The sequence below is a fragment of the Suncus etruscus genome, chromosome 20 (assembly GCF_024139225.1).
Source record: "Suncus etruscus isolate mSunEtr1 chromosome 20, mSunEtr1.pri.cur, whole genome shotgun sequence".
Classification (NCBI taxonomy): Eukaryota; Metazoa; Chordata; class Mammalia; order Eulipotyphla; family Soricidae; genus Suncus; species Suncus etruscus.
The window spans coordinates 7,223,285-7,240,850 of record NC_064867.1 but is presented as its reverse complement, the minus strand read 5'-3'; the positions used below and the strand labels follow the sequence as shown (position 1 = coordinate 7,240,850).

The 17,566-nt window shown below is 45.8% G+C and overlaps 1 protein-coding gene across 1 annotated transcript in view; it reads right to left on the bottom strand.

The window, feature by feature from the left end:
- GLB1 (galactosidase beta 1) overlaps positions 1-3,853 on the bottom strand; it is a 57,855-nt gene extending 54,002 nt beyond the window's left edge. The window contains exons 1-2 of the mRNA XM_049766471.1: positions 3,845-3,853; positions 3,626-3,795 (exon numbers count right to left, since the gene is read on the bottom strand). Of these exons, the coding sequence (XP_049622428.1) occupies positions 3,626-3,795; positions 3,845-3,853 (179 nt within the window). The remainder of the gene's footprint in view (positions 1-3,625; positions 3,796-3,844) is intronic.
- Positions 3,854-17,566: the final 13,713 nt, after the last annotated feature.

Genomic DNA, 17,566 nt, shown 5'->3' with positions numbered 1-17,566 from the left:
CTCATTCGGCAGGAAATATTTTCCTGGTTTTTGAGTCTGTGTGTATATTGTGTTTATTGCTACTGGAACTGTCATGGCTCCTGGGCTTGGAGACTCAAAACTTCACATGTGTAATCTAGAGCTTATCCACATCCTGAGACTTGCCAGTTTTTGATGTCGTTGTTTTGGGGTCACACCTACGGTGCTCAGGGCTTTCTCCTGGATCTGGACTCAGGGATTATTTGTAGCAGGTTTGGGGTGTCATATAGGGTGCCAGGGATAGAACCTGGGTTAATTGTATGCAAGACAAGAGACCTATCTGCTGTATTATCACGTCAGTGTGCAAAACCCCTGCCTTTCTTTGGCTCCTATATGAAGTGACGGACATTAACTAAACTTCTGTGGTCAACATTTCCCCTGTTTCTAAGTCAAATCATCATATGACAAGTGTAACTGCTGTCTCATTCAGTTGAGGCTTCTTTCACTCTGACGGAAATAGATTCAGGCCCAGAGATAAATTCAGTCTCCACAGAATAGGAAAATCTTTTAAGACAGCGTAAACTTCAAAAGAGTGAGTGTTGGGGGCTGGAGTGGGAGCATAGCGGCAGGGCATTTGCCTCGGATGCTGCCGAGCCAGGACACAGCCAGGTTCGATCCTCGACATCCCATATTGTACTCCAAGCCTGCCAGGAGCGATTTCTGAGCACAGAGCCAGGAGTAACCTCTGATCACTGCTGTGTGTGGCTCAAAAAATAAAATAAAACTAAAGGAGTAAGTGTGGGACAATAGTCTTAAGGTAAAGGTGCTTGCCTTGTTTCTGGCACTGCAGGGTCTGTCTCTTTTCCCCCATCACTACTAGAAGGAACCCCTAAGCATGGAGATGTAATGATACCTAACAATCAAGTGAACAAACAAAACAAAAGCATACACCACAAACAAAATCAAGGAAAAAAATAATAGAATCATATGAATAATAATCACATGTAAAATTTAAATATACTTCTATATGACTTAGGAAAAATGAAAGCATTAGTGTTCAAGTAATGAGTCATAATTTTTGGTGGGGAGAGAAGATTGGCAATGAGGCTGAAACCTAGGGCCTCATGATTGTGATGCGTGCTCTTCAGTACTTAGCCATATCACCAGCCTCTGAAAGATACTTTTAAAAAATTGTTGTTGTTCCCAAAACAAAACCAAAACCAAAAAAAATTGTTGTTATTTTTTTCGTTTGCACTGCTGAGAATCAAATCCAGGGCTTCATATGTGCAAGGCAAGTGTGAAAAATTCTTTTTCTTATTTTAATTTTTTGGGCCATAGCCAGCAGTGCTCAGGGATGACTCCTGGCTCTGCACACAGGAATTGCTCCTGGGGGTTCTTGGAGACTAGATATGATACTGGGTTGGCTATGAGCAAGGTAAACACCCTATTTGTTATACTATCTCTCCAGTCCCTGAAAAAATCTTTTTTGGGGAGTGGTGGGGTGTTTGGGCCACCCTTGGTGATACTTAGTGGTTACTTCTTGCTCTGTACTTAGGAATCGCTCCTGGTTGTGCTTAGGGGTTGAACCCAGGCTGGCCATTTGCAAGGCAAATGCCCTCTCCGCTGCTCTGACCCCAAAATATATTTTTTAACTAAAAATATTAAAAGGGAAGGCTGACATTTATGGTGTCCTTCTGATATGAAATATTGCTGGGAACTGTGCAGGAGAAACAAACGGCTTCCTGGCTGCAAAAAACACATGACACATTTGTCAGGGTGAGATTTCACAAAGATCTCTCTGATAATTCCCTGGTTTGAGAGTTCCCTGTAACAGTTTTCAGTGCCCAGAACCTAGTACTAGAATTGCAGACTGGTCTCAGTGGTTTTAGAAGAGAAAAATGGGGCCGGAAAGATAGCATGGAAGTGGGGCGTTTGCCTTGCATGCAGAAGAACGGTGATTCGAATCCCAGCATCCCATATGGTCCCTCGTGCCTGCCAGGAGTGATTTCTGAGTGTGAGTCAGGAGTAACCCCCGAGCATCACCGGGTATGACCCCAAAACAAAAAAAAAAAAAGGAAGAACAACAACAAGTGCGACTGTCCCCAGAGTCTACAGGATGTTATACTTTCTTTGAAATACTATCAGCAATCCACAATCAGCTACAAAACCCAGAGTGGCCAGCCACCCAAACTTTCTCCTCTGCTAGTCCCCTGACAATGGCAGATGAGAACGGAGACAACCATGGGGGTAACTGGAGCACCCTGAGCTGTGGAACCACTTCAGTACAACTCGAACAGACTGAGCTCCTGGCTTATTCTGCAAGAGCTGCCAGTCTTAGAGAAAACCCTTATCTTCAGTCTCCTTGGAGGCTGTATCCATAGGTCAACAGACAATGGGTGGACTCATCGCAGGGGTCTAGGGCAATATGGGGCAGGATTCAATACTCCACCCCACATGGTCCTGGGTACCCCACTGGGAGTGACACCCACCCAAGCACAGACCCGAGAGAGGTAGCACAGTGACCCCTAGGGTGCAAAATAGAAATCACTGAAAACAAAAGCAGGTACTGAAGCCCCAGCAGAGTGCTGGGGCAAACGCTAGTCTCCTGGCTGGAGCAGGCTGGCAGACCCTCCCAATCCCAAAGAACCGCCTGACTCATGTGAGGGGCCTGCAGTCACTGCTCTCACTGCTACTTCCCTTTCTTCTTTTCATGATGAAATGCCTTTAATGGCTTCTGGTGGACAGAGTTCAAGATTGGTAAAAATTGGAGCAATAGGGGCCAGGCGGTGGCGCTAAAGGTAAGGTGCCTGCCTTGCCTGCGCTAGCCTTGGACGGACCGCGGTTCCATCCCCCGGTGTCCCATATGGTCCCCCAAGCCAGGAGCAACTTCTGAGCACATAGCCAGGAGTAACCCCTGAGCGTTACCGGGTGTGGCCCAAAAATCAAAAAAAAAAAAAAAAATTGGAGCAATAGCACCATGGGTAGGGCATTTACTCTGCATGTGGCCGACCTGGGATGGACCCAGGTTCAATCCCCAGCATCTCATATGGTCCCGAGACTGCAGGGTTGATTTCTGAGTGCAGGGCCAGGAGTAACCTCTGAGCACCACTGGGTATGGCCCAAAAAGAAAAAAAAAAATAGGTAAAAATTGGGGCAATTGAGCCCGGAGAGATAGCACGGCGGTGTTTGCCTTGCAAGCAGCCGATCCAGGACCAAAGGTGGTTGGTTCGAATCCTGGTGTCCCATATGGTCCCCCGTTGCCTGCCAGGAGCTATTTCTGAGCAGACAGCCAGGAGTATCCCCTGAGCACCGCCGGGTGTGGCCACAAAACCATAAATAAAATAAAATAAAATAAAAATTGGGGCAATCATCCAAAGTAGAAGGGCCAATCCAATTCATAGGTTCCTCTTAAAAGGTGGGAGTCAGGTTCTTTTCTATTCCTATACCTGAATCTCTGCCTGTCTAGGGACCTGAATTATAGTACTTGCCTTGCACATGGCTGACGTGCTAGAGTCTTCTGAAGCCCGCTGACTGATTCGTGAGTGCAGAGGCTGGAGTAATCCCTGAGCACTGTTGGGTGTGACTCACAGAATAAAAGCCAAAAATAATCTACCGGAGAAATATAGCTGTGTCCCATCTGGTCCACTTGTCATGCCCCCCAACTTACGTCTGGATGGCATTCAGCCCCGCCATCTTCATCTTCAGTAGACGGTCCTTCCAGTAGAAGCGGGGCACCCGTGAGTAGTGGATGCTGCCCGAGATGTAGCGGAAGGGCTGGCCATCCTTGAGGAAGCGGTTGTGCTCGTAGTCGATCTTGAAAGTCTTCTGCGGGGCATTCTGTGGAGTGAAGATGGCCCCTGTAAGCACTGCACCAACTGCAACTCACAAGTAGCATCTTTGGCCAGCCTTGGCCAGGGACTCCCTGGCTCGAGTGGCAGTGATGGGCTGAGGGGAGGTTGGTTTCTGGGCTACTTAGGTTAAGGACAGTGTTGGGTTCGACTGGGTTTAACTTAAGAGCTTAGCACTGATCTGGTCACCCATGATTGGCACACAGAAGCAATATTCCTAGAGGAAAAAAATACTTAAGAGAACAGCATGCATGCATGCACGCACCCACAACCCCCCCACACACCCTAGGACTATGATCTTAGTACTGTATACCTCAACAGCAATACCTCCGGGACTGTAAGTTCTGTTAAGAAAATTCTCAGTAAAAATGCCTTCTGCACACCTATATACATTGTAGTGCTATTTACAACAGCCAGAATCTGAAAACAACCCAGATGCCCAACAACAGAAGAGTGGCTAAAGAAACCGTGGTACCAAAACATCCAGGTTTGTCTATAACATCACCTGGAAGCAACCCTCTACCACGGAAGACCCTACCGCTGCTCAGACATCGACCTGCTCAAGAGACTTCCCTTAACACTGAGAAGACTTAACAACAACAACGACCTACTTACAGGACAGGGCTTCCTGCATTGCCCTTTAATTGTGAGGTGAAACGAGAAGATGCTCCACGCCCTGACTTCAATGTAGGATATACAGATTCCAGGATCTTTAATACAGAAACATGATACCAACAACAGAGACTGTGTGAAAAATAAAAGTGTGTTGGCACCACAGACAATGTCTTGGATTGGACGATCTAGCTTGCCTGAAGCCTAGAGTTGGTCTTAATGCCAGGAAACTTCAGGGGTAGGGTCTCTTTGTATTTAGGCCAAGGTTATTCCTTTCCATGCCCCTCATATTTTGGTGGGCCTATGCAAATAACAATTGCCACTCTAACACCGTTTTTACTGTGCTCCTTTGACTCTAATCCTTAAAAAAAAAAAACACTTAAAATTTGAGGTTAACTTAAGCTAATATGCATGTACATGGAAATGTAAAAAAATACTATGCCGCTAATGTTTAAGGAGTTACGTAAGTTTTATGGCTTTAGATTGCCTTATGTGCTGTTAAGAAATATTATAATGTGTTACAATCTGGGGACTTGAGGGACAAATTAATTGTACATGAATTCTGTTTTATTTATCTTAATGTTCTTTGGCTGAAAGTTCAAAATTAAGATATCATCAAGAGGGCCCAGAGAGATAGCACAGAGGCGTTTGCCTTGCAAGCAGCCGATCCAGAACCAAAGGTGGTTGGTTCGAATCTCAGTGTCCCATATAGTCCCCCGAGCCTGCCAGGAGCTATTTCTGAGTAGACAGCCAGGAGTAAGCCCTGAGCACCGCCGGTGTGGCCCAAAAACCAAAAAAAAAAAAAAAAAAGATATCAGCAAGGGAACTTCTTCTGAGAATTATGTTATGGGTGATAGTCCTTCCACTGTAACTTTACCTTGTCCTCTTTCTTTGCATCTTTGTTCTCATAATTAAAAATAAAAAATTAAAAAATTAAAAAAATAAAAATAAAAAAGAAACCATGGTACATCTACACAATGGAATAGTATGCAGCTGTCATGAGAAATGAAGTCATGAAATTTTTCTATACATAGATGGACATGGAAACTATAATGCTGAATGAAATAAGTTTGAGGGAGACAAACATAGAATAGTCTCACTCATCTGTGGGATTTAAGAAAAATAAAAGATAGTATGGTAATAATACCCAGAGACAATAGAGATAAGGGCTGGAAGGACCAGCTCACGATATGAAGCTTACCACAAAGGAGTAGTGAGTGCAGTTAGAGAAATAACTACACCAACAACTATCATGACAATGGTAGTGAGAGAGAGAAGTAGAATGCCTGTCTTGAATACAGGCAGGGGTTGGGGGAGGAGAAAGATGGGGGCATTGGTGATGGGAAGGTTGCATTGATGAAGGAGGTGTTCTTTTTATGACTGAAACCTAACTACAAAGATGTTTGTAATCATGGTGCTTAAATAAAGATATTAATTTTAAAAAATAAAGAAAATTCTCAGTGGAGGCTGGAGAGGTAATTCAGTGGATAAAGCATTTTCCTTGCATACTGTGGACCTCCATATACCCCAGCCCTCACTCCCATCCCTTTTACTGCCTATGGTCCCCCACAACCAGCAGTCACTTTTAAGCACAGAACCAGGAGTAGCCCCTGAGCACGGCTGGGTGCGCCACCCCACCCTAAAACAATCCCAAGTAGTGTAACATGCAAACTCAAAGCCCAGAACCCTTTGGCCGGGTGTCTCTCATAATGGCGGGACTCTCACACCTGCACCCCTTGCCTATCAATATGCAGAACAGACTCTGGAGCAGCTACAAGGCAATAATTTTTCTGGCTGTGACTGTGGCTTGGGGCAGGTTTTTGAACAAGGAAATCAACATGGGTGTTGATTCTTTTTGAATGACAGAGGAGAAATCAGGGTATTTGCACAACAATAGAGACATTATTTTATGAAACTTGTTATGGAGAGCTACCTATGTATTTGTGTTTCCATGAGGCTGCAATCTAAGGCATATCTAGCAGTCAACTTAAGCTTCAAGAAATGCTCTTTCGGAGTGACTTCAGGAGCTAGTCAGAGCAGAATACTGCTCTCTGGTGGATAAGAAAGGTAGCCATGGGCAAAGGTATGTGTAGGACAGGACCACATGAAGCCATTTCATTTAGAAAGGTTCCTTTTTTTCCTTTTTTTTTTTTTTTGGCTTTTGGGCCACACCTGGTGACACTTAGGGGTTACTCCTGGCTATGTGATCAGAAATCACTCCTGGCTTGGGGAATCATGGAATGCTGGGGATTGAATCATGGTCCATTCTAGGCTAGCATGTGCAAGGGAGACACTTATGGCTTGTGCCACCGCTCCGGTAATTTCACAGTCTGTGAGATCTTGGGGCTGCTATGAGGTCTTTTTTGTTTTTGCTTTTGTTTTTGTTTTTGGGTCACACCGGCAGTGCTCAGGGGTTACTCCTGGCTCTACACTAGAAATCACTCCTGGCAGGCTCAGGGGACCATATGGGATGCCGGGATTCGAACCACCGTCTTTCTGCATGCAAGGCAAATGCCCTACCTTCATGCTATCTCTCCAGCCCCTGCTATGAAGTAGAAGCAACTATCACAACCAGAGTCCTGGGTCAGACCAGACCTGAAATCCAGAAAAAGCATAGCATATATGTAAGGCTTTTGCCTTGCATACGGCCAACTCAGGACAGATCTGGGTTTGATTGCCAGCATCCCACATGGTCCCCCAAGCCTGCCAAGAGCAATTTCTGAGCACAGAGCCAGGAGTAACTCCTGAGTACCACCGGGTCTGGCCCAAAAACCTAAATAAATAAATAAATGAAAAAAAAAAAAAGATTTGTGCATTCTGGGTTGGATAGAAGAGATTAAAGCATTTGCCTTACACATGATTGATAGTGGTTTGATCCCCAAAATAGCATGTGGTCTCCTGAATACTCTCAGAAGTGACCCCCAAGCACAGGCCAGGAGTAAGGCCAGAGCACAGCTGAGTGTGGCCCTAAACAAAAAAAAATAGTCTGCATTTCATTGTACATAAACTTCACTTTATAAGCAAATAACTAGGAGCCCTATGCATATATTGACCTCTAGCTAATAAAATGAATGGACCAACTGGGAAGACTGTCATGGAAGAATCTAGATGATCACTTTTATTTTTGGTTTTTGGGCCACACTCGGCACACTCAGGGCTTACTCCTGGCAGGCTTGGAGGACCATAGGGGATGCTGGGAATCAAACCCTGGTTCGTCCTGGGTCAGCCATGTACAAGGCAAAGGCCCTACCACTATGCCATCTCTCTGGCCCTGGGTGGTCACTTTTAAAATGCTTCAAATACTCAGCTTTCTTAAAGGTTTCTCTTGGGGCCCAGAGAGAAAGCACAGCGGTAAGGCGTTTGCCTTGCATGCAGAAGGACAGTGGTTCAAATCCCGGCATCCCATAGGATCCCCTGAGCCTGCTGGGGCAATTTCTGAGTGTAGAGCCATGAGTGCTGCTGGGTGTGACCCAAAAACCAAAAACCAAAAAAAAAAAAGGTTTCTCTTAATTAAATGTGGGAAAGATTGAAAGAGGATGATGAGATAAACGAGATGTCTATGATATGCAGATCAAACATGCATTACATACCTATCCCTGGACATGTGATGACATATTATATAGTTCCTGAGAGTAGCAAAGTGATCTCCTAAACCTAGCTGGGGCAAGATCTCAGACACATAGTGTGAAAAGAAAATGCAGAAGTGTTTCCCCAAACCTCCCCACATCTGCTCAGCCTGAGTTCAGCTGGAGTTTCATCATCTGAAGATTCTTGGTGTCCATGACAGTGTCTTAGTGTAAATTCACACCACCAGGCTTTGAGACCTGCTGTGACATATCCTGGAAATCTACAAGCCCAGAGAAGCCTCGACCAACTAGGATGGAGAAACCATGTCATCCCCCCTGGGGCAGACAGTTGTGGAGACCTTTCGCAATTTCCCAGGAGATCTTGTGGAATGACAGCTCTGGTATTCAAAAACTGAGATCTTGGTTTCACTGTTCTTAGTTCCTGTGCTCCTAGATCACTTCTCAGTCGACCTGCACTCAAGCTCTTTTTCACACTCTGCTTCCAGAGTATCTCAGGGCATGAAACGCTGCTTCTCCTGTGAGTCTTACCTGGAATTTTCCTAGAAGTTAAACAGTAACCCCATGGTGACATGCAGATATTCAGTATGGGTATGGACAGAGAGGAAGAAGTTGGCATCTGCAGTAGTCCCACCCTGGAATGGGGCAGATCATTTGTCCAGAATGAGTTTGCTGGCTTTTTTTTTTTTTAACAGATTTAGAAGCTCTGCAGAAAGAGGTTGGTTAACAGTTGGAGATAGTACAAAAGGTAAGGCATATGGTAGAGTCAGGTTTGATTATTGGTATCCTGTATGGTCCCCCAGTCAGTACCACCAAAAATGATCCCAGGAATAAGTCCTGAGCACAATTGGGTATGGCAGAAGAATGAAAGGTAGGCCGAGTTTGCTTCCAGAAACTGCTTATACCAGCTGCTGACATGAGGGGGAGATAACAGGGTGCTGCCAAGAGGACCAGGCAGGGAACATAAAAGTGGGAGCCCCACAACCACGCATCTGACTGCATTTCTCTGCACAGCCCAGAGAAAATGTTGCAGTAGATCAGGCAAGGACCAGCTCCCCCAGAGCTGTTTGGATGGGCAAAGGAGGGCAGAGGAAACATGGTGACCCAGAGCAGGGACACTAAAATCCTGACAAAATTCAGGAGGCTGGGATACCTATAGGTGGTTCTCAATATGTCCTATGAGAATCATCAAGAATTTATGGACATGGGGCTGGAGCGATTGCAAAGTGGTAGGGTAAATACCTTGCATGCCTTGCATGCAGCTATCGGGATGGACCTGGGTTCCATCCAGAGTCCCATATGGTCTCCTGAGTCAGGAGCAATTTCTGAGTGCATAGCCAGGAGTAACCCGAGTGTCACCGGATGTGACCCAAAAACCAAAAAAATAATAAAAAAAATGATGGGTCAGAGCCAATGTGACAGTACAGTGGGTAAGGTGTTTTGCCTTGCACACAGCTGACCCAAGCTCAGTCCCAGCATTCCAAATGGTCCCCCCCTCCAGTCTGCTAGGAGTTGATTCCAGAGGCAGGAATAAGGCCTGAGCACTGCCAGTTGTGGCCTCCAAAAACAAAACTATGTGTGGTATCGAAGCTTCAAAGAAAAGCCACTCCTTTCTTCAGCTCTGGTTCCAAGGCAGTCCCCTACACACAGTCCAATGATGAGAAAGAGGATCTTGGGCCAGGGACAGAGCTCAAAGGGCAGCAGTGCAAGTAGAAGGCCCTGAGTTGGATTCCACACTGATGGCCACCTATGTAGCACCACATCGTCACATCACAGCTGAGCACCTCACCTTCAAGCCTACAGAGCTGGAGTCGCCATATCCCCACAACTCCTGGCTTCCTGCTTGGGGGCTCCCCACCCTGAAAGATAAAGCGAAAGAACAGGGGGGTGGCTGGGTTTTCTCATGGACAGAACCTACGATGACACCCCAGGGACACACACTGAACAGTCCCCTGATCCTTGGACCAGAGAGATGAGATGGGATTGAGGTGCTTGCCTTGTATGTGGCTCATCTAGGTTCAATCCCAGCCTCTGAGATCACCAGGAGTGTGACCTGGGAATCACTAGACATGGCCTCCAAACCAAGGAAAACATAGGAGCCCAATTCCTGCCCAGTGGGACTTGGAATGTGTCCTAAGGGAAGTGGTCAACAATTGCATTGCTGGGTTGTATCAGAGTCCTCCTGATGTGCTCATCATCAGGGGATCCATTACCACTGCTTGGCTACACCCAGATGTGAATGGACTGGCTGATGTGAGTCATTCATCGTGGGAAAGAGTCATTGCAGAGAGAAAGATCCATCCCCTCCCTTTAAAGTGAGGCACAGTCTGCTGGAACTGCAGAAATTCCTGCTCCCTGTGATTCCCAGCCTATTCCCCAGCGAGTCTCAACTCTTTTCCAAGTGGCAGCCTCCATGCCTGCCAGGATGTTCCTGGAAGAAGTATCCGGAGTCCTGTAGGCATGTTCTATTTTGTTGTGTTTTGGGGCCACACCCGGCAGCACTCAGGGGTTACTGCTGGCTCTGCTTTCAGAAATCTCTCCTGGCAGGCTCAGGGGATCATATGGAATGCTGGGGATTGAACCTGTGTCTGCTCCTCCCCGCCCCCCACACCATCAGAGTACCTTACCACTGTGCTATCACTTCAGCCTCAGGCAGGATGTTCTAAATATTTCAAAACTATTTAAAAGGATCAGAGTATGTAAAAGGCAAGGCCACCACCTACAGTCTCTACGTTGCCCTAGGCTAGGGCTTTATTACCCAAGACTGAACTATTATTGGTCATTCTATTGGCCCTAGGCACTCATTCTGTTGAGACACAGATATAAAAACAGGTTTTCTGGGCCTAGAGGTACAGCAACAAGTCTCTGAACCCCACATTTGATAGAAGGAAGGGAGACAGCAAGCTAGAGGCAGGATCACTGGAATATGCTTCTTTTTTTTAAATTTTTTTATTTTTAATTATGAGAACAAAGATGCAAAGAAAGAGGACAAGGTAAAGTTACAGTGGAAAGACAATCACCCATAACTTAATTCTCAGAAGAAGTCCCCTTGCTGATATCTTAACTTTGAACTTTCAGCCAAAGAACATTAAGATAAATAAAACAGAATCCATGTACAATTACTTTGTCCCTCAAGTCCCCAGATTGTAACACATTATAATATTTCTTAACAGCACACAGGCAATCTAAAGCCATAAAACTTACGTAACTCCTTAAACATTAGAGGCATAGTATTTTTTACATTTCCATGTACATGCATATTAGCTTAAGTTAACCTCAAATTTTAAGTGTTTTTTTTTTTTTTTTTAAGGATTAGAGTCAAAGGAGCACAGTAAAAACGGTGTTAGAGTGGCAATTGTTGTTTGCATAGGCCCACCAAAATATGAGGGGCATGGAAAGGAATAACCTTGGCCTAAATACAAAGAGACCCTACCCCTGAAGTTTCCTGGCATAAGACCAACTCTAGGCTCCAGGCAAGTTAGATCGTCCAATCCAAACATTGTCCATAGTGCCAACACACTTTTCACACAGTCTCTGTTGTTGGTATCATGTTTCTGTATTAAAGATCCTGGAATCTGCATATCCTACATTGAAGTCAGGATGTGGAGTGTCCTCTCGTTTCACCTCACCATTAAAGGGCAATGCAGGAAACCCTGTCCTATAAGCAGGTCGTTATTGTTAAGTCTTCTCAGTGTTAAGGGAAGTCTCTTTTGAGCAGGTCGATGTCTGAGCAATGATAGGATCTTCTGTGGTAGAGGATTGCTCCCAGGTGATGTTATAGACAAACCTAGATGTTTCGTGGATGGTTTCCCTGGTTCAGGGGTGAATGGAAAATGCCCTTTCTTCTGAGGCCTGTGCCAGGTCATTATGTCAATGTTCAGGGTGTAAGGTCCCTTTGCACTACAAGATTTGTGTATTCCAATCTCTATTAGATAGGATCTTATTTGTATATATAGTATTTTCCCATTTTAATGTGCCTATGCAAAAAAGGAGCAATGCCACGTGGCATTATTGGTGCATGTGGGGGCCATAAGAACAAGTCCAACAATCCCCATGACATGGTTCAATCATAAGCATTAAACTGGGGGACTCTTTCACCAAAATTCCTTGTTGAACAGCTCATAAAGAGAAGATAAAAAGTGGTTAGAATTGTCACTGTATAAGAGAATATTTAGTAAGACTTATAGTTGTCAGAGAAAAAACACAAAATATTTTAAAGAAATACGTGTCCATTTTATGTCTTTTGAAACAGTTTGGGGTTGTCACACACAATGCACGGCTTTGGTCTGTGATTAGGATGTGCAATACTGAAGTTAAAAGGAGTAATGTGGGTTAGTGATGTTTGGGGCGGGGTCAGAGAGTTAAGGAGTAAAAATGAGCTTTGTAGGGGTGTGGGAAAGGGCAGAATACAAAATGGACATTCTGGATACGCAAAACATAACATAAAGATAAGGAATACTCTTAATACATGCAGTGCATGCGGGGGGGGGGGGGGCGGCGAGGTTTTCCATATGCAAAGTGGTCAGAAATTGCCAGTGACAAACAGCGCAACCGAGCAAATCTCAGCACACTCCAAGTTAGGACCAACCATTTCTGGCCGCCTGGGCTGCCACCCCCGAAGGCCTGGAGGCTGGGGGCAGAAGAGGGGAAGGCTGGGGGCCTATCAAGGCTCCCAGCGCACCCAAGTTAGGGAGAAAGGCCTTCCACATGGGGTCTCCCCCAACCCCATGCCGGCTAGAGCTAGCCTCCAGCTCAAGAGAGGATGGATAGAGAGCCGGAAGCCAGGATCTGCCGTCCTACACCCTGTGCCCTTCCCACCCTAGAGCTGAGGGAAGGGCAGGGAAAGCTTGGGACCCCATCCAGGAGGGACCCCCGACACCCACCTTGTCTGGCCACCTGGGCTGCCACCCCAGAAGGCCTGGAGGCTGGGGGCAGAAGAGGGGAAGGCTGGGGGCCTATCAAGGTTCCCAGTGCACCCAAGTTAGGGAGAAGGCCTTCCACATGGGGTCTCCCCCAACCCCATGCCGGCTAGAGCTAGCCTCCAGCACAAGAGCGGAATATGCTGTTTATTGGGACAGTGCTGGTCAGGGAAACTTCTCCAAGTGGGAAATCCACTTACTAGTTCTAAACTGACCCGTCTGGACATTTTAAGACCCCAGTGGTCCCAGTCTTCAACCCCCAAATTCCTTAACACCTCTGCGGGGGGGGGGGGGGGGGGAGTGTCCCCTATGAGAGAAGTCACCCCATGCCAGGAGGCTTTCCGAATCCTGGATTCCTTACACATGTAAATGATGCTGAAACAACTTGGCATGCGAACTGCCCCTTCTGAATGAACTGGTACAGCGGCAGCAGAGTGAAGCAGTCACAAGTTTATTTCAGACATATGGAAGTCCAGCATAGTATTTACAATGAATGGGGTCATAAAAAACTTATAAAATAAAAACCCAATTCCCATCGAGGCAAATTTCACCTCCCACCCCTCCCCATCTACATACTACATATGGTATAGCAGCAGCATAAACTTGGACCAAATACACACCAGGACCTAACACAGTTCAATAGAGCATCTTTAATAATTGGCTTAGATGATTTCAGTGGTAAAGAAGCATTTCTTGAATAACAAAACATTGAATTTAACACTGATATGCATATAACCAGGTAATGGAACATTCCACATGCTTCTAAATCCTTAGGACAAAAGAGCATAGAGGGGTCAGAGTGCTAGTACAGTAGATAGGGCTTTTGTCTTGCATGTGACCAACCCAGGTTCAATCTCCAGTACTCCTTATAATTCCCTGAGCACTACCAGGTATGTATCCTGAGTGCAGAGCCAGGAGTAAGCCCTGAGCATCACGAGGTATGGCCCCAAAATAAACACACACACCCCAAAGCAAATGAAACAAAAAGAGCATTGTATTTACAATTTTGGGGCAAATTTCTCAACTAAAATGACTAAGAGGAGCTCAGTGCGATATCGGATTCTAGTGTCTTCGAATCCTTCCCTAGAACTCCCAGAAGCTCATATTCTATGAGGAGTCTGTATTTCTATTGTTGGAATGGATATTTTTGATATAGTATGTTCTTATATAATTTTATAATGTTTCTCAAGTAGTTTTTAATAGGAATAGTGATTTCCTAGTAATAGATGAGATTGCAAGTTTAGTCACAGGCTGCTATTAAGTGGCAGAGAGCCCATTCTTTAGGTTGTTAGTCCTCTCAATAGAGAGGAAGGAATGGAGAAGGGGAGAAGAACTGGGAAAGTGGACCCAAACGGTCCATTCAGACAGAGAAAGGGGAGGAATATTTCAGAGAACATGAAAACAACTTTCATTACTCCAGGGCCAAGCAGCTTTCAAACCTCCCAATGTCACTGAAAGGTCATTAAATCAGACTGGAGAAACAAGGTTGGCATAGGAAATGGGGATAATCAATAATCTGGAGGAATCTATAGCCTAGTGGGCTATAGATTAGGCTCTACTGGTGACAAATGACATATCATAAGTGTTATGGAAAACAGTACGAAGCTTCCTCAAATATCAAGCTCCAGGGTTGCAGCAATAGTATAACAGGTAGGGCATTTGCCTTGCATGTATGTGGTGAACCAAGGTTTGATCTCAGGCATCCCATACGGTCCTCTGTGCACTGCCAGAAAGAGTTTCCGAGTGCAGAGCCAGGAGTAACCCCTGGGCATTGCTGGTATAGCCCCAAATCAACCAACCAACCAAAAACCTACAATAAAACTATGATCCCTCAAGCCAATCTTCTAAGTATAAATTCACAAGAATAGGAAACGTGTTAAAGTGGCATTTGTATACCCCTATACTAAGCAGCACTATTCATCATAAATATGCACACACATACGCACACACCTACAAAAAACAAGCAATAAAACAAGTGGAAGCAAATCAAATATCTACTGATGAATGAATGGATAGATAAACAAAAGTGATCCATGCCTAGAAAATTATTCAGTTGTAAACAGAAAAAAAAATGTAACCATGTGTCAGTTACAACATGGATGAAGGCAAGGGGCATTAACTGAAAAGAATCACACGTGATAATACTGTATGATTCCACTTAAATGAGATACCATTAGTAGTGCAATGCACAGAAGCAGAAACTAGAAAAGAGACAAAGATGTAAGTTAAAAAAAAAAAAAAAAAAACTTGGGAGGTCAGAGAGATAGTAAAGTGGATAAGGTGCTTGCACTGCAGGTGGCTGACCAGCATCTGATCTCTGCTACCACATATGATCCCCTGAGCACTGCCAGGAGTGATCCCTGAGGACTGCCAGAAGCGATCCCTGAGCACAGCTGGGTGTGACCCCAAAAAACAGAAATAGGAGTTAAGGGACAAGGTTAAGCTAGCTGACACAAGTTTAATCCCTGGCACCACAAACAGTCCCCTAAGTACTATCAGGAGGGACCCCTGAGCACAGAGCCAGGAAAAGTTCTCAAGCATCATCTGATTTGGCCTAAAACTGCTTCCCTCCAAAATCAAATGACCTCTCCCCAAATGAGGTAGGGTTACAGCAAAGGAAGAGGGATAGGAGAGCAACTTCACTGGGGTCAGGTGCACTAGGTATGAAGTCATGGAGAAATTGGGGAACCAGGGATCCAGGAGAGGTGTCCTGGCTTTGCTGGAGGCCCCCATCTGCAAACATATGTGGAAAAAGGCCTATGGGTTCCTCTCTTGGTTTTCAGTGCATCTGTTTTTCTCCAAACAGACTCCTGGCTTGAAGGGTGCATGCAGATGAGGAGGGAGACCCTGCAGAGCACTGAGGCTTCAAAGACACATTTCATTTCTCCTGAGCATCAAGTTTGGGAGCACATGGTGCTGAGGACTTAGCCCCAGGCTCCCTCTTGTTTCCAGTCCTTGGAGCTCTTTCCCCAGGTCCAATGATAATACTTGCTGCTCACGACTGCTATCAAGACCTCCTCGGTGGCCTGGGAATGAGAAAGGGAACACTAGGATTCTGTGACATGCTGGGTGGACTGGGAGGGGAAGGAAGACAGCCATTCTGGATATGCACCAGGAGAATCTGTGGGGCAGAGGAAAACTAGGTCACGGCTGCAGGTGGGGTCGCTCAGGAGCTGAAAACAAATTAGAGCAAGCCAGGGAGATCTGAGTCTTCTCTTTCAAGGGAGGTTAACTGAGGTTGGATCATGTCAGCAAGAGGCAGGGTGAGGCTCTCCCATCAAAGTGCTTCCTTCCTTTTTCCACTTGCAAGTCAAATGCCCCTTTTGCATATTTAGGCATCCAAACAAAAAACTTTTAAAGAAGGAAGAAAAATCTTAAACCAGCCTTGAGAAGAAGCCATGAATTAAACACACCATAGGTCCAGATATGGCTCAAAGGACTGGGCAGATGTTCTGTATGTGGGAGCTCCAGGTTCCATCCTTGGCACCATACTGGGCACTACTAGGAGCTGCCCCTTGCCCCTTGATCCCAAACACAAAATCAAGCAAAACCCCACAAAGCAAACAAGCATCAGTAGTTCAATCTCAGTGAGTCTGAAAGTAGGAGTCACTTCTAACAACGTTGGGATAAGACACTGAGGGGACAGGAAAGGAGCAGGCTGTGAGTCTGAATTTTCAAGACCTTGTCCAGCTGCCCTTACTTTTGATCTCTCTGTCTTCTCTCCAAGTCTCCAACTAGGGAAGAACTGTTGCCCCAAACAGCCTCCCCTGTCCTCCACCCACTTTCTGACAGCAGAGCTCTTTGCATCACCTAACACTGGCCTCAAGTTTCCACTTAGACCCCAAGGCCCAAGAACAAAGGCAATTATGAACATTGCCGAAGGCATGGAAAGGACAAGCCTCAGATTTCAAAAGGTTTTGTGAGGCCTGAAACATAGGTGAGTGACAGAAATCAAGAAAGCATTCTCCTTGCTATTCTCTCAGATCACCTAGCTCAGTGATCGGCAACCTGCGGCTCCCGAGCCACAAGTGGCTCTATACACTTTTTTTTTTGTTTGTTTTTGGGCCACACCTGGTGGTGCTCAGGGGTTACTCCTGGCTGTCTGCTCAGAAATAGCTCCTGGCAGGCACGGGGGACCATATGGGACACCGGGATTCGAACCAACCACCTTTGGTCCTGGATCGGCTGCTTGCAAGGCAAACGCCGCTGTGCTATCTCTCTGGGCCCCTCTTTACACTTTAATTTGGCTCTTCTGTGTGCCGGGCGGCCGCTCCAGGAGTCAGGACTCTGCTCCTAGCCTCTGTCAGTGTGCACCCTGTGTGGCTCTCAAAATAAATTTCAATTGTGGTTTTGGCGAGATTTGGCTCAGTTGAAAGAAAAGGTTGCCGACCACTGACCTAGCTCCAATGCCCCGTCCCCATAAAGATTCAGATGGGTGATTTGGCAAAGTCCTAAGGAGAGTTGGAAAACACTGAGTCTCACTCCAACACAGAATTCTAGAGGTACTGGGTGCCTCCATTGAGGTTCCCCTCAAAAGAACTCTGCAGAGAGCAGGGATTCATTCCACAGGGGCTACAAAGCCCATGTGTGTCTTCACATGTGGAACTCTCAGTGGCCTCTCAAATGCATAGAACAAAGCAACTGG